Source organism: Thunnus maccoyii, chromosome 20 (assembly GCF_910596095.1).
Source record: "Thunnus maccoyii chromosome 20, fThuMac1.1, whole genome shotgun sequence".
NCBI classification, from domain to species: Eukaryota; Metazoa; Chordata; class Actinopteri; order Scombriformes; family Scombridae; genus Thunnus; species Thunnus maccoyii.
In genome coordinates, this window is record NC_056552.1 from 417,805 (window position 1) to 445,741 (window position 27,937).

The 27,937-nt window shown below is 42.6% G+C and overlaps 1 protein-coding gene across 1 annotated transcript in view; it reads right to left on the bottom strand.

The window, feature by feature from the left end:
* Positions 1 to 27,937, bottom strand: part of LOC121887310 — a 46,720-nt gene that overhangs the window by 9,127 nt on the left and 9,656 nt on the right. The window contains exons 8-12 of the mRNA XM_042398041.1: positions 27,642 to 27,779; positions 25,557 to 25,576; positions 25,355 to 25,462; positions 20,144 to 20,452; positions 19,768 to 20,049 (exon numbers count right to left, since the gene is read on the bottom strand). Coding sequence (XP_042253975.1) covers positions 19,768 to 20,049; positions 20,144 to 20,452; positions 25,355 to 25,462; positions 25,557 to 25,576; positions 27,642 to 27,779 — 857 coding nt within the window. The remainder of the gene's footprint in view (positions 1 to 19,767; positions 20,050 to 20,143; positions 20,453 to 25,354; positions 25,463 to 25,556; positions 25,577 to 27,641; positions 27,780 to 27,937) is intronic.

The window sequence follows — 27,937 nt, forward strand, 5'->3', positions numbered from 1 at the left end:
TCCTTTAACTCCCACATAAATCAAATCTCAAGGACTGCCTTTTTTCACTTATGTAATATCACAAAAATCACATCCTGTCCCTAAAAGATGCAGAAAAACTAGTTCACGCATTTGTTACTTCTAGGCTGGATTATTGCAATTCCTTATTATCAGGCTGCTCTAACAAGTCTCTAAAGACTCTCCAGCTGGTCCAGAATGCAGCTGCACGTGTTCTGACTAAAACTAGAAAAAGAGACCACATTTCTCCCATTTTAGCTTCGCTGCATTGGCTTCCTGTAAAATCTAGAATAGAATTTAAAATCCTTCTCCTAACTTACAAAGCCCTTAATGGTCAGGCACCATTATATCTTGAAGAGCTCATAGTACCGTATTATCCCACTAGAACACTGAGCTCCCAGTATGCAGCTTACTGGTGGTTCCTACAGTCTTTAAAAGTAGAATGGGAGGCAGAGCCTTCAGCTATCAGGCTCCTCTTCTATGGAACCATCTTCCAGATTCAGTCCGGGGTGCAGACACCCTCTCTATGTTTAAGAGTAGGCTTAAAACTTTCCTTTTTGATAAAGCTTATAGTTAGGGCCGACCAGGCTCGCCTTGGATCAGCCCTTAGTTATGCTGCTATAGGCCTAGACTGCTGGGGGACTTCCCATGATGCACTGAGCTCCTCTCTCCTCCTCCTCCTCTCCATCTGTATGCATTCATGTAACATCAATGCATGTCACTAACTTTGCTTCTTCCCCGGAGTTTTTTGTGCTATCTCATCTCACAGGAACCCCTGGGTTCTGAGCCGAGCCTTCGCGGTCCTTCACAGTCCTGATGGCATCCTTCCCTGTCTATTGATACTTATACTTATTGTTGTTGTTATGATTGTTTTTCTTCTGCCCCCCCTCTTCTCCCCCCCCTTTCCCTCTCTCTTTCTCTCTCTCAACCCAACCGGTCAAAGCAGATGGCCGCCCACCATGAGCCGGGGTCTGCTTGAGGTTTCTACCCGTTAAAGGGGAGTTTTTCCTTCCTGCTGTGGCCAAGTGCTGCTCATGGGGGAATTGTTGGGTCTCTGTAAATTAAAGAGTACGGTCTTGACCTGCTCTATGTGAAAAGTGCCTTGAGATGACTTTTGTTGTGATATGGCGCTATATAAATAAAGATTGATTGATTGATTGATTGATGACAATGGTTTACAGTCTATGTAATAAATAAACGATATGGACACTATAAAGAGCCACAGAGCCGTGTGTAATGACAGCTGCTCCGCTGTTGGAAAACCTAAACTGCACTTTTTATTTCCAGTTTGTTTCACTGACAGCTGTACATTAGGCATGAATCTACAGAGTTTTATGCATCTTGTCCCAGGACTCACACACATCTATACACACATTAGTTATAACTCGATATGCTACCTTTTTATGAAGGAGACGGGTTAGCAGGGCTCATCATAGCCTCTTTTCCAACTGTTTTATTCTTGAAACACATGCAGTGCAAACACTGTTGTGTAACATTAATTACTAAACTATGTGACCATTTACAAGGTGAGACAGGTTACATTATGGTGAGTTGTGGCTAAAATGATGACTATTAGGTTATCTATAGCTGGATGTCAGCCCACTTCAAAACTCATTCCGGTGCTGCTGATAAAACATCTTCCCTTAACAGAGATAGTGGCGTTTGGATTCAGGTTGGCGGCAATTTGAAATTGAATGAAGCCCACTGACGACAGACAACCCAAAACAGTGGTCGAACGTGCCACAACTGCCCACAACACGATGCTCTTCCCTAGCCTTCCACTATCAAAACCTATAATAACAAAAACTTTATTTCTCAGAATTGAAGGAGAAATAATTAGACTGATGGTCCTAACAATACCTATCTTATTGTTGACTTAGTAGAGATGTACCAAGTAGTGAACACAACACTGACATATCATCAGCTTTTAAGGTGATATATTGAACTTGTTAGCAAACATTTGCTTATTTGTTTAAGCAGCAAGCAACAAGTATATTAATTTGTAATGTATTAGTTGCTTGTAAGGTGGATGTGACTGAGCTGCTCAGGAGAACTGCAGGGTGTGTGAGTGAACCACAGCAGGTTGCTTAAAGCTGCAGATTGTCTCAGTTTGAAGCAATGAGCCTCCAGGAACAAGCTAACTTCTCTACCCTTTAGGATGCCGTCGTCCTGGATAAGTTTACAGTTCAGTCCAATGGAAACCACCGACTATCACTGTGACAGAGGAAGGAAAATATTACTGTCATAGATGATGTCACTGATGGACTTACCTGAGCAGGTGAGCTCCACGATGGAGGAAGAGGAAACTGATACTGCACATTCCCTCAGTGTAGACCCAGACTGAACACAGTCAGGATTGATCCACCATACAGATCTGCGTGAGGCTTCATCTCTGCTTCCTGTTGAAACAGCAGAGCCACAGTCCAGATCTCTGCAGGCTGCTGCTGCTGCCTTCAGGGTCCAGTCAAAGTATGTCACTGGTCTCCACCTTGTTTGTTTCACCTCCAGTGTACCTGCACAGCGACTGGCTCCTCCCACCAACCTGACAGGCTCTGAACAGAAACAAGAGAGTCATCAGTAAAAGAATAAAGTGAGTTTCATTAGAACAGAAATGAAGCCAAATCAAAGCTGCAGCTCCTCTTCTACCTGAGCAGGTGAGTCCAACAGCTTTGCCAGGTGAGCAGGTGCTTCTAGCTGAGTCTGATCTTCCACAGTCCAGGAGAGCAGACTCATGGCCTCCACACTGGAACTCTTTGGTCCACATCGGAGCCTCCACTTCTCCATAGAGCGCCCCCTGGAGGACTGAAGGAGCCCCACAGCCGAGCTCCCTACAGACCACCTCTGCATCCTGCTGGTCAAAGTCAGCTTCACACACTGAGGACCACGACTGCTCAGACTTCACCTCCAGTCTGCCTGAACACAGACTAGTCCCATTCACCAGCCTGACAGAGTCTGGAGAGAGAGAACCATCATTAGTTTGGGGAATATTTACCTGCAACATTCATACCAATAAAGCTTTTTTGAATTTGAAAGTAAGAACAGATAAGAGAGTGAGAGAGTGATTTGCACTTCAGGGCTACCATACAATCTGCACCGTCCAACATGCAAAAATAATTAACCACCCCAACCTGACCCGCAAACCGCCAACTTTTTTTTACCAACCGTGTTCACTAAACACCGGTAGGCTCAGTGAGCTGTTGTTGGGGAGCAATGAGCTGCGGTTTTGATGTGAAACGTGTGCTTATTACGACCTTTGGACGACTGACAGAAAAAAACAAAAGGGGTAAGTTGTGTTCTGCCGTCGCTCTGGAGCTTGTTTTCTGCTCCTTTGTTGAGGTAATAATGTTTTAGCTGTGTGTGCTCAGGAGTGGGCGACTAGTCATTGCGGGGTATTTTATTGTGAAATGTGTAGTGGTTGATGGAGGCAGCTAGTTGCTTCATTAGCTGGAGAGCTGATATCTGTAAGGTGTTTCTAGTTGGATAACGCGGTTTTTGTTGTGTTGTTATGCTGGTCATTTGTTAACGTTAGTGGGAGAGAGGCAAGGCACTCAGGAGTGCACAAAAACATCACTTCCGTTAGATTTTCATGGAAAATCTGGCCCGGGTCCTTCACATAGAAATCAGTCCACAGGATGTTACAGACAACAGAGAAACTCAGGGAAGGTCAAATTTTTTACATCACATTACTACCAGTTCACTCACTGGCAATAAATAAACATTAATACATGTAAATTGCTTCACAATCCTACATATCGTCACTGTCGGGCGGAAACCTCGTATCTAGACATTTCGTCATTTTTATTTTTTTTCATAAATCACTGCTATTGGTCACCCTTTACGTCTGTCTGTGGGCTTTACAAATATTTTCCCAATGAAAAATATTAAAAAGAGCTTGTGACTGAATCTTGTTACTCCATTGGATCCTCAGACTGTCGCCAAAACCTCATAGCTCCACGCCGCCTCCATCTTGAAACAAGTGCCGCACACAGAAGAGCGGGAGAGTGAAGAGGTGATTTTGTCGTACTTCGTTTGAGGTAAATAGTTCAATAAAATGTTTTCAAATTAGCCCTAGGTTGTTGTAAACTCAGTTAAAACTATGCAGTGTACCTGTTTATTAAATTTAGCTATTAACACTTATTAGAAAACTCAGTTAAAACTCTGTCCACTATTGAAACAGCGATGATAAATGAAGAAAGTTAGCCGCTAGCTTGCTGAGTCTAGATAGCAAGCTAATATTATTGATCAATCGCTACTTAAGATTGTCATCAGCAGATGTAACGTTATGTAACATCAGTGTTGTATAGCACAGATTACAGATGTGTCGTCTAGTTTGCTAGATAACAAACTTCTTACATCAACATGATGCTAATATAACCTGTTGAGGCAACTTAAGCTGATATGACTGTGTTTTTTTGTTTGTTTGATTTTTTATTTTTACAGTAGCAATGTCTGTGTCCCTGGAGGAAATGTGTGCAATGGTCAATGTGTCATATGAGGAGGCGAGCAAGCTATGGCCAGTTATAGACACAGATACAGACAGTGACAGCACAGATGGAGAGAGTGACAGAGCAGAAGACCCAGAAGTAGGGAGAGGTGATGCCAGCTCAGACAGAGGATGAGGAGACACAACTGGAGAGTGTAGAGAGAGAGGAATTTGAAGTGGACACAGGTAGCGTGAATAAGGTGATAATGATTGATGAGTTGTATAGGAATTGATATTACAAAGTATAAGAGTTATAATGAGTGTTGAGTGGATAGATGAGCACATTTCACAGCAGTAGTCACAATGGATAACAGACACACACACTAATATTATTTTGTTGTTGTACTTTTTGGGGCTGAGGATGACACAGTTGGAGGAAGAAAGCACAGAATGAAAGTAATTGGACGAGGTGTGTGCAGAAAAAGAGAAGAATGATGGGACAGTCCTACATTGGGAGGATCAAGGATGAAGAGATTACCAAGGAGCCCTGTGAAAGAAAATTGAATAGTAGATTATCATTTTATAAATCTTTTATATATATGTTACAAATGTTTTCAAACTAAGGAGTCAATGTTTGTTATCAACTGAATGTGATGTAATGTCATCGTCATTTTGGGGACACATGTTGGTGAAGAAATCCTACTCCTAGGCTAGTTGAACTCTTGAACCTGTTTCTATCTGAGGGTTGCTTGCTGACCTCTGGGGTTAGCTAGAGATATCTGTCTTAAGCCTACTGTTTTAGAGACCATACTTGTTTGTAAGAAGGTGTAACGGTTTGTGGAAGTGTCCATTTAGGGACCAGACTGTTTTTAGCTTTGCTACTGGAGAGGTATAAAGCCGTCTAGTTTGAGTTCACAATCTTTAGAGAAAGGGCTGGCTTTAGGGAAAGGGCCAGCTGAACAACATGCTTTCTCTCCAAAAATACAAGATGATTGTATTTTTGTTTGTGTTTGGACATTTGTATAATTGTTACTGATGATGTGATGGATTGTACAGTGTTTACAACTGCTTCAACAAGTAACAATGTTTAATGCTTTCTTTATGTCTCCATGTGCCTTCTTTCTCGAGAGAAAATTTCCACAACAGCCCCGACTTATGAGACCAAGATGCCGGTCAGCTGCATGTGTGAAGTCCTCCAAGCATCACTACAGTAAAATTGGAGAGGCAGACAGGGAGAAGATCTTTAAAAGCTTTTGGGAGAACATGAACTGGGAGGAGAAACGAATGTATGTGCGTCGTTTGGTAGACGTCACCCCAGTACAGAGGAGAAGAGGTCTGAAAATTCAAGAAGGTCATCTACTCTTGTTTTCTTTTTTAAAGTTGATGGGCAGAGAAAGAGGGTGTGCAGGAGTTTGTTTTTGTCAACGCTTGCAATAGGAGAATGTTCTGCTCTTCACTGGGTGCAAAACACAGAACGTACACAGAAGCATGCAGCAACATGCCACAGAGGTGAGGCTCATGACTTCATGAGGAGTTTTCTTCAGGATCTCTGGAAGGTGCCCTCCCACAACTGTAGGTCATCAACATCGAAACAGTAGCTGGAGCCAGTCTGTCACACCTGCAGACGCACCTGCAGACGCACCTGCAGTCTCACCTGCAGTCACACTACTCTACACAGAGAGCCAGAAGATCAAGGAGATGAAATACAAACACCTCCAAGACCTCATGGAAGTCACACCCAAAGACTTCCACAGCTTTAATGACAACCTGAAACACTTGGAAACACAATACACACACACTCAGTCACTCACATACAGTTATCTACACACACAAACACACAAAGCGATACACTGTTAATAAATTGTTGATGATTGTTGGTTTTTGACACATCGTTGTGGATAAATGGATAGATACATTGTTGTAGGAAGTTGTAGATAAACTGTTAATGTTCATTGTGTGTTTGTTATTGTTAGTGCAGCATCACTTCATTTGATGATGGACTACCTGAATGTTTATATCTATTTAACATGAATTGATGTATTTATTTGTTTACTGTCATTACTGTCAGCTAATCTGAATTAGATTCCTCCTGTTTTCCTCTGTCAGATTATTGCTTTCAGCAGTAGCAGCTCATGCTATCAGACCTCAGCTCAGACTACAGTGAACTGTAATTGTTAACGCTGGTCTGAGGTAGGGATGCCCCCTGAAACCTGGTTCTGAATTGGATCCAGTATTAAACAGTAAAAACCTGAGATATTTTTAAGGTCAGTTCTTTTATCAGTACTTGAAGAAAACAAGGAGTGAGATTATTGGACGGTAAAATCTGGTTTTGGTTCTGCTTGTTTCCAGGGAGATATTATTGAGTTCATATTGTGACACTGTTGTAAACATTGCTGTTGCTGCTCAACAAACTATATTTTTAAATATAAAATATAAATACATTATAATCCTGTTCTGGATTTATGATATTATTTAAATAATCATTTAAAAGTAGTAAAGATTCTTTTGTGATGAAAAAGAACTGATAAGGAGTATTGATGAGAGTAGTATTATTGATAGAATCCTAAAGAAACTGATCACTAGTCTGAAGTCAGTACATCTGATCATCATGTTGACACTGAGCTGACAGAGAGCAGCAAACTGGTCTGTTTACACTGTTAATGTGAATGATTAAATATCATATACATACAGTATATTGTAACTCAAAACTACTACTACTCCTGCTTTCTCTTGTAGTGTGAATATCCTTAAAGCTGCAGATTGTCTCAGTTTGAAGCAATGAGCCTCCAGGAACAAGCTAACTTCTCTACCCTTTAGGATGCCGTCGTCCTGGATAAGTTTACAGTTCAGTCCAATGGAAACCACTGACTATCACTGTGACAGAGGAAGGAAAATATTACTGTCATAGATGATGTCACTGATGGACTTACCTGAGCAGGTGAGCTTCATGATGGAGGAAGAGGAATCTAATGATGCACATTCCCTCAATGTAGATCCAGAATGAACACAGTCAGAACTGATCCACCATACAGGTCTGTCTGAGGCTTCATCTCTGCTTCCTATTGAAACAGCAGAGCCACAGTCCAGATCTCTGCAGGCTGCAGCTGCTGCCTTCAGGGTCCAGTCAGAGTATCTCACTGGTCTCCACTCTGTTCGTTTCACCTCCAGTGTACCTGCACAGCGACTGGCTCCTCCCACCAACCTGACAGGCTCTGAACAGAAACAAGAGAGTCATCAGTAAAAGAATAAAGTGAGTTTCATTAGAACAGAAATGAAGCCAAATCAAAGCTGCAGCTCCTCTTCTACCTGAGCAGGTGAGTCCAACAGCTTTGCCAGGTGAGCAGGTGCTTCTAGCTGAGTCTGATCTTCCACAGTCCAGGAGAGCAGACTCATGGCCTCCACACTGGAACTCTTTGGTCCACATCGGAGCCTCCACTTCTCCATAGAGCGCCCCCTGGAGGACTGAAGGAGCCCCACAGCCGAGCTCCCTACAGACCACCTCTGCATCCTGCTGGTCAAAGTCAGCTTCACACACTGAGGACCACGACTGCTCAGACTTCACCTCCAGTCTGCCTGAACACAGACTAGTCCCATTCACCAGCCTGACAGAGTCTGGAGAGAGAGAACCATCATTAGTTTGGGGAATATTTACCTGCAACATTCATACCAATAAAGCTTTTTTGAATTTGAAAGTAAGAACAGATTAGAGAGTGAGAGAGTGATTTGCACTTCAGGGCCACCGTACAATCTGCATCGTCCAACATGCAAAAATAATTAACTACCCCAACCTGACCCGCAAACCGCCAACTTTGTTTTACCAACCGTGTTCACTAAACACCGGTAGGCTCAGTGAGCTGTTGTTGGGGAGCAATGAGCTGCGGTTTTGATGTGAAACGTGTGCTTATTACGACCTTTGGACTACCGACAGAAAAAAACAAAAGGGGTAAGTTGTGTTCTGCCGTCGCTCTGGAGCTTGTTTTCTGCTCCTTTGTTGAGGTAATAATGTTTTAGCTGTGTGTGCTCAGGAGTGGACGACTAGTCATTGCGGGGTGTTTTATTGTGAAATGTGTAGTGGTTGATGGAGGCAGCTAGTTGCTTCATTAGCTGGAGAGCTGATATCTGTAAGGTGTTTCTAGTCGGGTAACGCGGTTTTTGTTGTGTTGTTATGCTGGTCATTTGTTAACGTAAGTGGGAGAGAGGCAAGGCACTCAGGAGCGCACAAAAACATCACTTCCGTTAGATTTTCGTGGAAAATCTCGCCCGGGTCCTTCACTTTGAAATCAGTCCACAGGATGTTACAGACAACCAAGTGTCTGTGTCTGCAGGTGTGACTGCAGGTGTGACTTCTGCTGCAGACACACCTGCATTCACACCTACAGACACACCTACAGACACACCTGCAGACACACCTGCAGTCACACCTGCATTCACAACTACAGACACACCTGCAGACACACCTGCAGACACACCTGCAGTCACACCTGCATTCACACCTACAGACACACCTGCAGACACACCTGCAGACACACCTGCAGTCACACCTGCATTCACAACTACAGACACACCTACAGACACACCTGCAGACACACCTGCAGTCACACCTGCATTCACACCTACAGACACACCTGCAGACACACCTGCAGACACACCTGCAGTCACACCTGCATTCACACCTACAGACACACCTGCAGACAAACCTGCAGACACACCTGCATTCACACCTACAGACACACCTACAGACACACCTACAGACACACCTGCAGACACACCTGCAGTCACACCTGCAGTCACACCTGCATTCACACCTGCAGACACACCTGCAGACACACCTGCATTCACACCTACAGACACACCTACAGACACACCTGCAGACACACCTGCAGACACACCTGCAGTCACACCTGCAGTCACACCTGCAGATGTAACATCTGCCTCTTGCATGTTACATTAAATACATTAGTTGAGCTTTAAATGGTCACTATGACAGCAAAATCTTTTAATATAGAATATAATTTTGTCAGTAATTTTACCTTTATTTAATAATTGTAAGGTGTACATATTTGTGTTATTTTCATTATTTTATGCTGTTATCTTATATTCAATATTTAATACTTGGCTACATAGTATCCAAGGTAACGATGCAGCTATAAAACCCATTCAAGGGGGGAAAAGTCAGACTGGGCTTGTATCCCCCAGGTGAGTGTGTGACTGTTAAATGGAAACCTGTAAATAATAATGTATAGCTGACCTGAGATAGATTTTATTACTAATTATAATTATATTGACATTCAGAGTGATTATCTATGTGAACTGATTCATCTGTATCAATAGTGTGTTTGTGTAATCTGTAATATAGTGAGTTCTTGATCCTGGCCAAGGTTAGACTGTTGGCCCTGTAATTTGTTATTTAACGGTTATTAAACTTCGTCACAGAAATAATTTATTAATGTGGTAAGTCTCCTTTGATTGTCATTTTATTTATGTTTAAATAGTTTTACTGAGACCGGGCTTGTATCCCCCAGATCCCGAAGTGCTTGTTAGCAATAAACAGACATCATTGAATCTGAGTGTCTGGGTGTCTTTGTTGGAGTCAACTGATGTCACTAACTGTCAGCCGTTAGTCCACCATCATCATCACAACACAACGCAGAGACTGTAGGCTGTCACTATTATTAGCGATATAAAGGAAACTTAACGGGGGCGTTATAAACTGTGAGGCTAATATAGTCCCCCGCTGCACAGACACACCTGCAGTCACACCTGCAGTCACACCTGCAGACGCACCTGCATTCACACCTGTAGACACACCTGCATTCACACCTGCAGTCACACCTGCAGTCACACCTACAGACACACCTGCAGACACACCTGCAGACACACCTGCAGACGCACCTGCAGTCACACCTGCAGTCACACCACTCTACACAGAGAGCCAGAAGATCAAGGAGATGAAATACAAACACCTCCAAGACCTCATGGAAGTCACACCCAAAGACTTCCACAGCTTTAATGACAACCTGAAACACTTGGAAACACAATACACACACACTCAGTCACTCACATACAGTTATCTACACACACAAACACACAAAGCGATACACTGTTAATAAATTGTTGATGATTGTTGGTTTTTGACACATCGTTGTGGATAAATGGATAGATACATTGTTGTAGGAAGTTGTAGATAAACTGTTAATGTTCATTGTGTGTTTGTTATTGTTAGTGCAGCATCACTTCATTTGATGATGGACTACCTGAATGTTTATATCTATTTAACATGAATTGATGTATTTATTTATTTACTGTCATTGATTTATTTATTTATTGTTGGTGTGTCATTGTTATATTAAACACATATTTTCAATGAATATGCATGTAATCAATTGTCTAACAAGGCTGCACTACATACCTGTGAGTGTTGTATTAGAAAATATTTTAACTAGTATTATTCACAATAGTCTTGCATTCAGTTAGCCCTGTTGCTGTTTTGTACAACCTGCCGTAACTTCATTCAACTGCAGAAGAATACACAGCATTAGTAGAAAGTCTCTGGTTGTTTGCAATGCAAAAGCTGCAATGCACGGCTGTATAAAGAACTGGCTGAGGAAGTACAGTGTGTTCTTGATGCAACAAACACCAAGTCTGTAAAGGTTAATGTTTGATATATTTGAGGCTTGAGACGTGGGAGCGGAGAAGAACGCAGGCGAACCACGGCGGGTTGGAGTGCAGTTTAGTCCAGCATTTGCTGTCTAGTCATAGCCAATACTGTCCTCAATAGCCTGTTCATAGCACTTCATCTTTTACAACTAGAGATTTTGGCCAATTGTATTCTATAACAGGAAAAACTAAGCGCACACATAGCTACAATAAACTTTGTAACCAGTAAGTTGATGATATGACGTGGCCGTTCTAATCAATGACGGACAAAACACGCATCTCGACATTCACTGGTCCAAAACCTGGTAACTCCATTTGAGCTTGATTTTGGTAAAATATGAATAATATAATGACACATTTCAGTATCTGACCATATATAAAGACACAGTATCAACTGTGAGGATACAGTGTTCAATTATTTAAAAAACACAGGGTTTTTCATTTCCTGAAAATTAAGGATTTTAGACATAGAAGGTTTGAACCCGACAGCGACGATATAGAACCTTTAAGCTTTATTTTACCACATAAACCTCATTAAGATCCAAAATCTCTTTTGCAAGAGTGTCCTGGCCAAGACAAGCAGCAACATACTGTTTAAGAAAAACATGATAAATACAAGTAATACAGACAGACCACTTGCAGCATTAAGAATGACGAATGACAAAAATAAATAAAAGGAAATAAAAAGATGTACAACTTTAAAAGGAGGCGTCTCTCTGTTATAAGGTAGTCACGCCCCCTCATAACTCTGTTCACAGGAGAATAATGGATGAAGCTACAGCTAATCTGAATTAGACTCCTCCTGTTTTCCTCTGTCAGATTATTGCTTTCAGCAGTAGCAGCTCATGCTATCAGACCCCAGCTCAGACTACAGTGAACTGTAATTGTTAACGCTGGTCTGAGGTAGGGATGCCCCCTGAAACCTGGTTCTGAATTGGATCCAGTATTAAACAGTTAAAACCTGAGATAAAAATATAAATACATTATAATCCTGTTCTGGATTTATGATATTATTTAAATAATCATTTAAAAGTAGTAAAGATTCTTTTGTGATGAAAAAGAACTGATAAGGAGTATTGATGAGAGTAGTATTATTGATAGAATCCTAATGAAACTGATCACTAGTCTGAAGTCAGTACATCTGATCATCATGTTGACACTGAGCTGACAGAGAGCAGCAAACTGGTCTGTTTACACTGTTAATGTGAATGATTAAATACCATATACATACAGTATATTGTAACTCAAAACTACTACTACTCCTGCTTTCTCTTGTAGTGTGAATATCCTTAAAGCTGCAGATTGTCTCAGTTTGAAGCAATGAGCCTCCAGGAACAAGCTAACTTCTCTACCCTTTAGGATGCCGTCGTCCTGGATAAGTTTACAGTTCAGTCCAATGGAAACCACCGACCATCACTGTGACAGAGGAAGGAAAATATTACTGTCATAGATGATGTCACTGATGGACTTACCTGAGCAGGTGAGCTCCACGATGGAGGAAGAGTATCTTGATGATGATACACATTCCCTCAGTGCAGATCCAGAATGAACACAGTAAGAACTGATCCACCATACAGATCTGCGTGAGGCTTCATCTCTGCTTCCTATTGAAACAGCAGAGCCACAGTCCAGATCTCTGCAGACTGCAGCTGCTTCCTTCAGGCTCCAGTCAGAGTCCCACACTGGTCTCCACTCTCCCTGTTTCACCTCCAGTGTACCTGCACAGCGACTGGCTCCTCCCACCAACCTGACAGACTCTGAACAGAAACAAGAGAGTCATCAGTAAAAGAATAAAGTGAGTTTCATTAGAACAGAAATGAAGCCAAATCAAAGCTGCAGCTCCTCTTCTACCTGAGCAGGTGAGTCCAACAGCTTTGCCAGGTGAGCAGGTGCTTCTAGCTGAGTCTGATCTTCCACAGTCCAGGAGAGCAGACTCATGGCCTCCACACTGGAACTCTTTGGTCCACATCGGAGCCTCCACTTCTCCATAGAGCGCCCCCTGGAGGACTGAAGGAGCCCCACAGCCGAGCTCCCTACAGACCACCTCTGCATCCTGCTGGTCAAAGTCAGCTTCACACACTGAGGACCACGACTGCTCAGACTTCACCTCCAGTCTGCCTGAACACAGACTAGTCCCATTCACCAGCCTGACAGAGTCTGGAGAGAGAGAACCATCATTAGTTTGGGGAATATTTACCTGCAACATTCATACCAATAAAGCTTTTTTGAATTTGAAAGTAAGAACAGATTAGAGAGTGAGAGAGTGATTTGCACTTCAGGGCCACCGTACAATCTGCATCGTCTAACATGCAAAAATAATTAACCACCCCAACCTGACCCGCAAACCGCCAACATTGTTTTACCAACCGTGTTCACTAAACACTGGTAGGCTCAGTGAGCTGTTGTTGGGGAGCAATGAGCTGTGGTTTTGATGTGAAACGTGTGCTTATTACAACCTTTGGACGACTGACAGAAAAAAACAAAAGGGGTAAGTTGTGTTCTGCCGTCGCTCTGGAGCTTGTTTTCTGCTCCTTTGTTGAGGTAATAATGTTTTAGCTGTGTGTGCTCAGGAGTGGACGACTAGTCATTGCGGGGTGTTTTATTGTGAAATGTGTAGTGGTTGATGGAGGCAGCTAGTTGCTTCATTAGCTGGAGAGCTGATATCTGTAAGGTGTTTCTAGTCGGATAACGCGGTTTTTGTTGTGTTGTTATGCTGGTCATTTGTTAACGTTAGTGGGAGAGAGGCAAGGCACTCAGGAGTGCACAAAAACATCACTTCCGTTAGATTTTCATGGAAAATCTGGCCCGGGTCCTTCATGTAGAAATCAGTCCACAGGATGTTACAGACAACTGAGAAACTCAGGGAAGGTCTAATTTTTTACATTACATTACTACCAGTTGACTCACTGGCAATAAATAAACATTAATACATGTAAATTGCTTCACAATCCTACATATCGTCACTGTCGGGCGGAAACCTCGTATCTAGACATTTCGTCATTTTTATTTTTTTTCATAAATCACTGCTATTGGTCACCCTTTACGTCTGTCTGTGGGCTTTACAAATATTTTCCCAATGAAAAATATTAAAAAGAGCTTGTGACTGAATCTTGTTACTCCATTGGATCCTCAGACTGTCGCCAAAACCTCATAGCTCCACGCCGCCTCCATCTTGGAACAAGTGCCGCACACAGAAGAGCGGAAGAGTGAAGAGGTGATTTTGTCGTACTTCGTTTGAGGTAAATAGTTCAATAAAATGTTTTCAAATTAGCCTTAGGTTGTTGTAAACTCAGTTAAAACTATGCAGTGTACCTGTTTATTAAATTTAGCTATTAACACTTATTAGAAAACTCAGTTAAAACTCTGTTCACTATTGAAACAGCGATGATAAATGAAGAAAGTTAGCCGCTAGCTTGCTGAGTCTAGATAGCAAGCTAATATTATCGATCAGTCGCTACTTAAGATTGTCATCAGCAGATGTAACGTTATGTAACATCAGTGTTGTATAGCACAGATTACAGATGTGTCGTCTAGTTTGCTAGATAACAAACTTCTTACATCAACATGATGCTAATATAACCTGTTGAGGCAACTTAAGCTGATGTGACTGTGTTTTTTTGTTTGTTTGATTTTTTATTTTTACAGTAGCAATGTCTGTGTCCCTGGAGGAAATGTGTGCAATGGTCAATGTGTCATATGAGGAGGCGAGCAAGCTACGGCCAGTTATAGACACAGATACAGACAGTGACAGCACAGATGGAGAGAGTGACAGAGCAGAAGACCCAGAAGTAGGGAGAGGTGATGCCAGCTCAGAGAGAGGATGAGGAGACACAACTGGAGAGTGTAGAGAGAGAGGAATTTGAAGTGGACACAGGTAGCGTGAATAAGGTGATAATGATTGATGAGTTGTATAGGAATTGATATTACAAAGTACAAGAGTTATAATGAGTGTTGAGTGGATAGATGAGCACATTTCACAGCAGTAGTTACAATGGATAACAGACACACACACTAATATTATTTTGTTGTTGTACTTTTTGGGGCTGAGGATGACACAGTTGGAGGAAGAAAGCACAACAATGAAAGTAATTGGACGAGGTGTGTGCAGAAAAAGAGAAGAATGATGGGACAGCCCTACATTGGGAGGATCAAGGATGAAGAGATTACCAAGGAGCCCCGACTTATGAGACCAAGATGCCGGTCAGCTGCATGTGTGAAGTCCTCCAAGCATCACTACAGTAAAATTGGAGAGGCAGACAGGGAGAAGATCTTTAAAAGCTTTTGGGAGAACATGAACTGGGAAGACAAACGAATGTATGTGCGTCGTTTGGTAGACGTCACCCCAGTACAGAGGAGAAGAGGTGTGAAAATTCAAGAAGGTCATCTACTCTTGTTTTCTTTTTGAAAGTTGATGGGCAGAGAAAGAGGGTGTGCAGGAGTTTGTTTTTGTCAACGCTTGCAATAGGAGACTGTTCTGCTCTTCACTGGGTGCAAGACACAGAACGTACACAGAAGCATGCAGCAACATGCCACAGAGGTGAGGCTCATGACTTCATGAGGAGTTTTCTTCAGGATCTCCTGAAGGTGCCCTCCCACAACTGTTGGTCATCAACATCGAAACAGTAGCTGGAGCCAGTCTTTCAGTCTATGGTTGACCTGCATAAAGTGTACCAGCCTGCTGCTGAGGAGAAGAGGCTGAGACCATTATCTAGACAGGTGTTCACAGAAGGATTTAAGCAGCAGAACCTGGGTCTTAACCATCCAAAGAAGGACCAGTGCAACACCTGCTGCTCCTTCAAGGCTGGAAACTTGCAACAGAGTGAGTGGCAGGATCATTTTCTTAGAAAGGAAGAGGCCTGTGTTGAAAAAGAGCAGGAAAAAACCATGCTAATGAAAAGACTATGCTCCTCCTCTGCCCCAGATTGAACGCGTCAGCTCTGTACTGCAAGACAAACCTCGCCGTCCACAACTTCACAATTTGTGACATGTCTACACACAACGCCACTATGTCTGGCATGAAGGTGAGGGAGCTCCGTCTGCCAGTGAGTTTGCATCCAGTGTCACCGATTTCCTCTCTGAGCATAAGGAGCATGAGGAGTACATTTTGTGGAGTGATGGTTGTGGGTACCAAAACCGCAATTCTGTGCTCAGCAATACTCTTCTGAGGTTTCCCACAGAGATGAAGGTAGTCACCCAGAAGTTCCTGGAGAAAGGGCACTCACAGATGGAGTGTGACTCAGTGCACAGTGTCATCGAGAGGCGTCTGAGAAACCAGGACATCTATGTCCCGGCTGAATATGTTGCCCTGATGAAGAGAGCGCGGTCCAAGCCCAGCACGTATCAAGTCAGATATGTGGACCATAACTTCTTTCAAGATTTCACCAAACAGAGACTCTGCAAGCCCATCCGCCCAGGGATCAAACCTGGTGACCTCACTGTCCATGATGTCTGAGCCATCAGGTAACTATCAAACCAAAACCACGTCTCTCTCACCAGTCCAGTCAAAAGTCATGATATTACACGTTCACTCGCTGTTAAATCTGTTATGTGATATTATACTTTGTAATGTATATAAAGTGATAATGCTGTGTAAACAGTTGTGTTCAAACTCTGTCACTTTTTCTTTTTGTATGTTATTATGCACAACATCAGTGGGACGACGGACATCAAAATCCAACACTCGGACTACTGGACTCCATTTCCAAAGCAGCACCTGCAGTCACACCTGCAGTCGCACCTGCAGACACACCTGCAGTCACATTTGTAGTCACACCTGCAGACACACCTGCAGACACACCTGCAGTCGCACCTCCAGACGCACCTGCAGTCGCACCTGCAGTCGCACCTGCAGACACACCTGCAGTCGCACCTGCAGACGCACCTGCAGACGCACCTGAAATCACACCTGCAATCACACTTGCAGTCACACCTGCAGACACACCTGCAGTCACACCTGCAGTCACACCTGCAGACACACCTGCAATCACACCTGCAGTCACACCTGCAGTCACACCTGCAGTCGCACCCGCAGACGCACCCGCAGTCACACCTTCAGACACACCTGCAGTCACACCTGAAGTCACACCCGCAGACGCACCCGCAGTCACACCCGCAGTCACACCCGCAATCACACCTGCAGTCACACCTGCAGTCACACCTGCAGACACACCTGCAGTCACACCTGCAGTCACACCTGCAGTCACACCTGCAATCACACCTGCAGTCACACCTGCAGTCACACCTGCAATCACACCTGCAGACACACTTGCAGTCACACCTGCAGACGCACCTGCAGTCACACCTGCAGTCACACCACTCTACACAGAGAGCCAGAAGATCAAGGAGATGAAATACAAACACCTCCAAGACCTCATGGAAGTCACACCCAAAGACTTCCACAGCTTTAATGACAACCTGAAACACTTGGAAACACAACACACACACACTCAGTCACTCACATACAGTTATCTACACACACAAACACACAAAGCGATACACTGTTAATAAATTGTTGATGATTGTTGGTTTTTGACACATCGTTGTGCATAAATGGATAGATACATTGTTGTAGGAAGTTGTAGATAAACTGTTAATGTTCATTGTGTGTTTGTTATTGTTAGTGCAGCATCACTTCATTTGATGATGGACTACCTGAATGTTTATATCTATTTAACATGAATTGATGTATTTATTTATTTACTGTCATTTATTTATTGTTGGTGTGTCATTGTTGTATTAAACACATATTTTCAACAAATATGCATGTAATCAATTGTCTAACAAGGCTGCACTACATACCTGTGAGTATTGTATTAGAAAATATTTGAACTAGTATTATTCACAATAGTCTTGCATTCAGTTAGCCCTGTTGCTGTTTTGTACAACCTGTCGTAACTTCATTCAACTGCAGAAGAATACACAGCATTAGTAGAAAGTCTCTGGTTGTTTGCAATGCAAAAGCTGCAATGCACGGCTGTATAAAGAACTGGCTGAGGAAGTACAGTGTGTTCTTGATGCAACAAACACCAAGTCTGTAAAGGTTAATGTTTGATGTATTTGAGGCTTGAGACGTGGGAGCGGAGAAGAACTCAGGTGAACCACGGCGGGTTGGAGTGCAGTTTAGTCCAGCATTTGTTGTCTAGTCATAGCCAATACTGTCCTCAATAGCCTGTTCATAGCACTTCATCTTTTACAACTAGACATTTTGGCCAATTGTATTCTATAACAGGAAAAACTAAGCGCACACATAGCTACAATAAACTTTGTAACCAGTAAGTTGATGATATGACGTGGCCGTTCTAATCAATGACGGACAAAACACGCATCTCGACATTCACTGGTCCAAAACCTGGTAACTCCATTTGAGCTTGATTTTGGTAAAATATGAATAATGTAATGACACATTTCAGTATCTGACCACATATAAAGACACAGTATCAACTGTGAGGATGCAGTGTTCAATTATTTAAAAAACACAGGGTTTTTCATTTCCTGAAAATTAACGTTTTTAGACATAGAAGGTTTGAACCCGACAGCGACGATATAGAACCTTTAAGCTTTATTTTACCAGATAAACCTCATTAAGATCCAAAATCTCTTTTGCAAGAGTGTCCTGGCCAAGACAAGCAGCAACATACTGTTTAAGAAAAACATGATAAAAACAAGTAATACAGACAGACCACTTGCAGCATTAAGAATGACGAATGACAAAAATAAATAAAAGGAAATAAAAAGATGTACAACTTTAAAAGGAGGCGTCTCTCTGTTATAAGGTAGTCACGCCCCCTCATAACTCTGTTCACAGGAGAATAATGGATGAAGCTACAGCTAATCTGAATTAGACTCCTCCTGTTTTCCTCTGTCAGATTATTGCTTTCAGCAGTAGCAGCTCATGCTATCAGACCTCAGCTCAGACTACAGTGAACTGTAATTGTTAACGCTGGTCTGAGGTAGGGATGCCCCCTGAAACCTGGTTCTGAATTGGATCCAGTATTAAACAGTAAAAACCTGAGATATTTTTAAGGTCAGTTCTTTTATCAGTACTTGAAGAAAACAAGGAGTGAGATTATTGGATGGTAAAATCTGGTTTTGGGTTCTGCTTGTTTCCAGGGAGATATTATTGAGTTCATATTGTGACACTGTTGTAAACATTGTTGTTGCTGCTCAACAAACTATATTTTTAAATATAAAATATAAATACATTATAATCCTGTTCTGGATTTATGATATTATTTAAATAATCATTTAAAAGTAGTAAAGATTCTTTTGTGATGAAAAAGAACTGATAAGGAGTATTGATGAGAGGAGTATTATTGATAGAATCCTAAAGAAACTGATCACTAGTCTGAAGTCAGTACATCTGATCATCATGTTGACACTGAGCTGACAGAGAGCAGCAAACTGGTCTGTTTACACTGTTAATGTGAATGATTAAATATCATATACATACAGTATATTGTAACTCAAAACTACTACTACTCCTGCTTTCTCTTGTAGTGTGAATATCCTTAAAGCTGCAGATTGTCTCAGTTTGAAGCAATGAGCCTCCAGGAACAAGCTAACTTCTCTACCCTTTAGGATGCCGTCGTCCTGGATAAGTTTACAGTTCAGTCCAATGGAAACCACTGACTATCACTGTGACAGAGGAAGGAAAATATTACTGTCATAGATGATGTCACTGATGGATTTACCTGAGCAGGTGAGCTCCATGATGGAGGAAGAGGAAGATGATGATGCACAGTCCCTCAGTGCAGATCCAGAATGAACACAGTAGGAACTGATCAACCATACAGGTCTGTCTGAGGCTTCATTTCTGCTTCCTATTGAAACAGCAGAGCCACAGTCCAGATTTCTGCAGGCTGCAGCTGCTTCCTTCGGGGTCCAGTCAGAGTCCCACACTGGTCTCCACTCTCCCTGTTTCATCTCCAGTGTACCTGCACAGCGACTGGCTCCTCCCACCAACCTGACAGGCTCTGAACAGAAACAAGAGAGTCATCAGTAAAAGAATAAAGTGAGTTTCATTAGAACAGAAATGAAGCCAAATCAAAGCTGCAGCTCCTCTTCTACCTGAGCAGGTGAGTCCAACAGCTTTGCCAGGTGAGCAGGTGCTTCTAGCTGAGTCTGATCTTCCACAGTCCAGGAGAGCAGACTCATGGCCTCCACACTGGAACTCTTTGGTCCACATCGGAGCCTCCACTTCTCCATAGAGCGCCCCCTGGAGGACTGAAGGAGCCCCACAGCCGAGCTCCCTACAGACCACCTCTGCATCCTGCTGGTCAAAGTCAGCTTCACACACTGAGGACCACGACTGCTCAGACTTCACCTCCAGTCTGCCTGAACACAGACTAGTCCCATTCACCAGCCTGACAGAGTCTGGAGAGAGAGAACCATCATTAGTTTGGGGAATATTTACCTGCAACATTCATACCAATAAAACTTTTTTGAATTTGAAAGTAAGAAACAGATTAGAGAGTGAGAGAGTGATTTGCACTTCAGGGCTACCATACAATCTGCACCGTCCAACATGCAAAAATAATTAACCACCCCAACCTGACCCGCAAACCGCCAACATTGTTTTACCAACCGTGTTCACTAAACACCGGTAGGCTCAGTGAGCTGTTGTTGGGGAGCAATGAGCTGCGGTTTTGATGTGAAACGTGTGCTTATTACGACCTTTGGACGACTGACAGAAAAAAACAAAAGGGGTAAGTTGTGTTCTGCCGTCGCTCTGGAGCTTGTTTTCTTCTCCTTTGTTGAGGTAATAATGTTTTAGCTGTGTGTGCTCAGGAGTGGGCGACTAGTCATTGCGGGGTGTTTTATTGTGAAATGTGTAGTGGTTGATGGAGGCAGCTAGTTGCTTCATTAGCTGGAGAGCTGATATCTGTAAGGTGTTTCTAGTTGGATAACGCGGTTTTTGTTGTGTTGTTATGCTGGTCATTTGTTAACGTTAGTGGGAGAGAGGCAAGGCACTCAGGAGTGCACAAAAACATCACTTCTGTTAGATTTTCATGGAAAATCTGGCCCGGGTCCTTCATGTAGAAATCAGTCCACAGGATGTTACAGACAACCGAGAAACTCAAGGAAGGTCTAATTTTTTACATCACATTACTACCAGTTCACTAACTGGCAATAAATAAACATTAATACATGTAAATTGCTTCACAATCCTACATATCGTCACTGTCGGGCGGAAACCTCGTATCTAGACATTTCGTCATTTTTATTTTTTTTCATAAATCACTGCTATTGGTCACCCTTTACGTCTGTCTGTGGGCTTTACAAATATTTTCCCAATGAAAAATATTAAAAAGAGCTTGTGACTGAATCTTGTTACTCCATTGGATCCTCAGACTGTCGCCAAAACCTCATAGCTCCACGCCGCCTCCATCTTGAAACAAGTGCCGCACACAGAAGAGCGGAAGAGTGAAGAGGTGATTTTGTCGTACTTCGTTTGAGGTAAATAGTTCAATAAAATGTTTTCAAATTAGCCCTAGGTTGTTGTAAACTCAGTTAAAACTATGCAGTGTACCTGTTTATTAAATTTAGCTATTAACACTTATTAGAAAACTCAGTTAAAACTCTGTCCACTATTGAAACAGCGATGATAAATGAAGAAAGTTAGCCGCTAGCTTGCTGAGTCTAGATAGCAAGCTAATATTATCGATCAGTCGCTACTTAAGATTGTCATCAGCAGATGTAACGTTATGTAACATCAGTGTTGTATAGCACAGATTACAGATGTGTTGTCTAGTTTGCTAGATAACAAACTTCTTACATCAACATGATGCTAATATAACCTGTTGAGGCAACTTAAGCTGATATGACTGTGTTTTTTTGTTTGTTTGATTTTTTATTTTTACAGTAGCAATGTCTGTGTCCCTGGAGGAAATGTGTGCAATGGTCAATGTGTCATATGAGGAGGCGAGCAAGCTATGGCCAGTTATAGACACAGATACAGACAGTGACAGCACAGATGGAGAGAGTGACAGAGCAGAAGACCCAGAAGTAGGGAGAGGTGATGCCAGCTCAGAGAGAGGATGAGGAGACACAACTGGAGAGTGTAGAGAGAGAGGAATTTGAAGTGGACACAGGTAGCGTGAATAATGTGTTAATGATTGATGAGTTGTATAGGAATTGATATTACAATGTATAAGAGTTATAATGAGTGTTGAGTAGATAGATGAGCACATTTCACAGCAGTAGTCACAATGGATAACAGACACACACACTAATATTATTTTGTTGTTGTACTTTTTGGGGCTGAGGATGACACAGTTGGAGGAAGAAAGCACAGAATGAAAGTAATTGGACGAGGTGTGTGCAGAAAAAGAGAAGAATGATGGGACAGCCCTACATTGGGAGGATCAAGGATGAAGAGATTACCAAGGAGCCCCGAGTTATGAGACCAAGATGCCGGTCAGCTGCATGTGTGAAGTCCTCCAAGCATCACTACAGTAAAATTGGAGAGGCAGACAGGGAGAAGATCTTTAAAAGCTTTTGGGAGAACATGAACTGGGAAGACGAATGTATGTGCGTCGTTTGGTAGACGTCACCCCAGTACAGAGGAGAAGAGGTGTGAAAATTCAAGGTCATCTACTCTTGTTTTCTTTTTGAAAGTTGATGGTCAGACAAAGAGGGTGTGCAGGAGTTTGTTTTTGTCAACGCTTGCAACAGGAGAATGTTCTGCTCTTCACTGGGTGCAAGACACAGAACGTACACAGAAGCATGCAGCAACATGCCACAGAGGTGAGGCTCATGACTTCATGAGGAGTTTTCTTCAGGATCTCTGGAAGGTGCCCTCCCACTACTGTAGGTCATCAACATCGAAACAGTAGCTGGAGCCAGTCTGTCACACCTGCAGTCGCACCTGCAGTCACACCTGCAGTCACACTACTCTACACAGAGAGCCAGAAGATCAAGGAGATGAAATACAAACACCTCCAAGACCTCATGGAAGTCACACCCAAAGACTTCCACAGCTTTAATGACAACCTGAAACACTTGGAAACACAATACACACACACTCAGTCACTCACATACAGTTATCTACACACACAAACACACAAAGCGATACACTGTTAATAAATTGTTGATGATTGTTGGTTTTTGACACATCGTTGTGGATAAATGGATAGATACATTGTTGTAGGAAGTTGTAGATAAACTGTTAATGTTCATTGTGTGTTTGTTATTGTTAGTGCAGCATCACTTCATTTGATGATGGACTACCTGAATGTTTATATCTATTTAACATGAATTGATGTATTTATTTATTTACTGTCATTGATTTATTTATTTATTGTTGGTGTGTCATTGTTATATTAAACACATATTTTCAACAAATATGCATGTAATCAATTGTCTAACAAGGCTGCACTACATACCTGTGAGTATTGTATTAGAAAATATTTGAACTAGTATTATTCACAATAGTCTTGCATTCAGTTAGCCCTGTTGCTGTTTTGTACAACCTGCTGTAACTTCATTCAACTGCAGAAGAATACACAGCATTAGTAGAAAGTCTCTGGTTGTTTGCAATGCAAAAGCTGCAATGCACAGCTGTATAAAGAACCGGCTGAGGAAGTACAGTGTGTTCTTGATGCAACAAACACCAAGTCTGTAAAGGTTAATGTTTGATGTATTTGAGGCTTGAGACGTGGGAGCGGAGAAGAACGCAGGCGAACCACGGCGGGTTGGAGTGCAGTTTAGTCCAGCATTTGCTGTCTAGTCATAGCCAATACTGTCCTCAATAGCCTGTTCATAGCACTTCATCTTTTACAACTAGAGATTTTGGCCAATTGTATTCTATAACAGGAAAAACTAAGCGCACACATAGCTACAATAAACTTTGTAACCAGTAAGTTGATGATATGACGTGGCCGTTCTAATCAATGACGGACAAAACACGCATCTCGACATTCACTGGTCCAAAACCTAGTAACTCCATTTGAGCTTGATTTTGGTAAAATATGAATAATATAATGACACATTTCAGTATCTGACCACATATAAAGACACAGTATCAACTGTGAGGATGCAGTGTTCAATTATTTAAAAAACACAGGGTTTTTCATTTCCTGAAAATTAACGTTTTTAGACATAGAAGGTTTGAACCCGACAGCGACGATATAGAACCTTTAAGCTTTATTTTACCAGATAAACCTCATTAAGATCCAAAATCTCTTTTGCAAGAGTGTCCTGGCCAAGACAAGCAGCAACATACTGTTTAAGAAAAACATGATAAAAACAAGTAATACAGACAGACCACTTGCAGCATTAAGAATGACGAATGACAAAAATAAATAAAAGGAAATAAAAAGATGTACAACTTTAAAAGGAGGCGTCTCTCTGTTATAAGGTAGTCACGCCCCCTCATAACTCTGTTCACAGGAGAATAATGGATGAAGCTACAGCTAATCTGAATTAGACTCCTCCTGTTTTCCTCTGTCAGATTATTGCTTTCAGCAGTAGCAGCTCATGCTATCAGACCTCAGCTCAGACTACAGTGAACTGTAATTGTTAACGCTGGTCTGAGGTAGGGATGCCCCCTGAAACCTGGTTCTGAATTGGATCCAGTATTAAACAGTTAAAACCTGAGATAAAAATATAAATACATTATAATCCTGTTCTGGATTTATGATATTATTTAAATAATCATTTAAAAGTAATAAAGATTCTTTTGTGATGAAAAAGAACTGATAAGGAGTATTGATGAGAGTAGTATTATTGATAGAATCCTAATGAAACTGATCACTAGTCTGAAGTCAGTACATCTGATCATCATGTTGACACTGAGCTGACAGAGAGCAGCAAACTGGTCTGTTTACACTGTTAATGTGAATGATTAAATATCATATACATACAGTATATTGTAACTCAAAACTACTACTACTCCTGCTTTCTCTTGTAGTGTGAATATCCTTAAAGCTGCAGATTGTCTCAGTTTGAAGCAATGAGCCTCCAGGAACAAGCTAACTTCTCTACCCTTTAGGATGCCGTCATCCTGGATAAGTTTACAGTTCAGTCCAATGGAAACCACTGACTATCACTGTGACAGAGGAAGGAAAATATTACTGTCATAGATGATGTCACTGATGGACTTACCTGAGCAGGTGATCTCCATGATGGAGGAAGAGGAATATGATGATACACAGTCCCTCAGTGTAGATCCAGAATGAACACAGTCAGAACTGATCCACCATACAGGTCTGTCTGAGGATTCATTTCTGCTTCCTGTTGAAACAGCAGAGCCACAGTCCAGATTTCTGCAGGCTGCAGCTGCTTCCTTCAGGGTCCAGTCAGAGTATCTCACTGGTCTCCACTCTGTTCGTTTCACCTCCAGTGTACCTGCACAGCGACTGGCTCCTCCCACCAACCTGACAGGCTCTGAACAGAAACAAGAGAGTCATCAGTAAAAGAATAAAGTGAGTTTCATTAGAACAGAAATGAAGCCAAATCAAAGCTGCAGCTCCTCTTCTACCTGAGCAGGTGAGTCCAACAGCTTTGCCAGGTGAGCAGGTGCTTCTAGCTGAGTCTGATCTTCCACAGTCCAGGAGAGCAGACTCATGGCCTCCACACTGGAACTCTCTGGTCCACATCGGAGCCTCCACTTCTCCATAGAGCGCCCCCTGGAGGACTGAAGGAGCCCCACAGCCGAGCTCCCTACAGACCACCTCTGCATCCTGCTGGTCAAAGTCAGCTTCACACACTGAGGACCACGACTGCTCAGACTTCACCTCCAGTCTGCCTGAACACAGACTATTCCCATTCACCAGCCTGACAGAGTCTGGAGAGAGAGAACCATCATTAGTTTGGGGAATATTTACCTGCAACATTCATACCAATAAAGCTTTTTCTGAATTTGAAAGTAAGAACAGATTAGAGAGTGAGAGAGTGATTTGCACTTCAGGGCTACCATACAATCTGCACCGTCCAACATGCAAAAATAATTAACCACCCCAACCTGACCCGCAAACCTTCAACTTTGTTTTACCAACCGTGTTCACTAAACACCGGTAGGCTCAGTGCCGGTGTTTAGTGAACAGTTGTATAGCACAGATTACAGATGTGTCGTCTAGTTTGCTAGATAACAAACTTCTTACATCAACATGATGCTAATATAACCTGTTGAGGCAACTTAAGCTGATATGACTGTGTTTTTTTGTTTGTTTGATTTTTTATTTTTACAGTAGCAATGTCTGTGTCCCTGGAGGAAATGTGTGCAATGGTCAATGTGTCATATGAGGAGGTGAGCAAGCTACGGCCAGTTATAGACACAGATACAGACAGTGACAGCACAGATGGAGAGAGTGACAGAGCAGAAGACCCAGAAGTATGGAGAGGTGATGCCAGCTCAGAGAGAGGATGAGGAGACACAACTGGAGAGTGTAGAGAGAGAGGAATTTGAAGTGGACACAGGTAGCGTGAATAATGTGATAATGATTGATGAGTTGTATAGGAATTGATATTACAATGTATAAGAGTTATAATGAGTGTTGAGTGGATAGATGAGCACATTTCACAGCAGTAGTCACAATGGATAACAGACACACACACTAATATTATTTTGTTGTTGTACTTTTTGGGGCTGAGGATGACACAGTTGGAGGAAGAAAGCACAGAATGAAAGTAATTGGATGAGGTGTGTGCAGAAAAAGAGAAGAATGATGGGACAGCCCTACATTGGGAGGATCAAGGATGAAGAGATTACCAAGGAGCCCCGACTTATGAGACCAAGATGCCGGTCAGCTGCATGTGTGAAGTCCTCCAAGCATCACTACAGTAAAATTGGAGAGGCAGACAGGGAGAAGATCTTTAAAAGCTTTTAGGAGAACATGAACTGGGAAGAGAAACGACTGTATGTGCGTCGTTTGGTAGACGTCACCCCAGTACAGAGGAGAAGAGGTGTGAAAATTCAAGGTCATCTACTCTTGTTTTCTTTTTGAAAGTTGATGGGCAGACAAAGAGGGTGTGCAGGAGTTTGTTTTTGTCAACGCTTGCAATAGGAGAATGTTCTGCTCTTCACTGGGTGCAAGACACAGAACGTACACAGAAGCATGCAGCAACATGCCACAGAGGTGAGGCTCATGACTTCATGAGGAGTTTTCTTCAGGATCTCCTGAAGGTGCCCTCCCACAACTGTAGGTCATCAACATCGAAACAGTAGCTGGAGCCAGTCTGTCACACCTGCAGTCGCACCTGCAGACGCACCTGCAGACGCACCTGCAGTCACACCTGCAGTCGCACCTGCAGTCACACCTGCAGACGCACCTGCAGTCACACCTACAGACACACCTGCAGACACACCTGCAGACACACCTGCAGTCACACCTGCAGTCACACCTGCAGTCACACCACTCTACACAGAGAGCCAGAAGATCAAGGAGATGAAATACAAACACCTCCAAGACCTCTTGGAAACACAATACACACACAATGCAGGAAAGGCCAAAACAGTCAGTGGGGGGGGGACTGTCCTTCGATGCTGTTGAGTCGCTTGTAAACAAAGAATACCTGGGATCTGGTTATCACATTTATTGTGATAACTTCTACACCAGCCCAGCACTCTTCAGGCACCTCTGGGACATTGGCATCGGAGCCTGTGGGACCTGTGGGCAGAGTGGGAACACCAGCAACCACGGTGAACACCCTGACGAGGAAATCTCTGAGAGGATCCATACGGTGGATCAGAGATGGGCAGCTCCTGTTTGTGAAGTGGATGGACACGAGAGAGGTGTCTGAGTACACACTGCATACTCAGTGATGAGAGGGAGGAAAACCAGCGATGGTTATGAGAGGGTCCTACTGCTGTGAGGGAGTACAACCGCTTCATAGGGGGGGTCGACGTCTCTGACCAGCTCA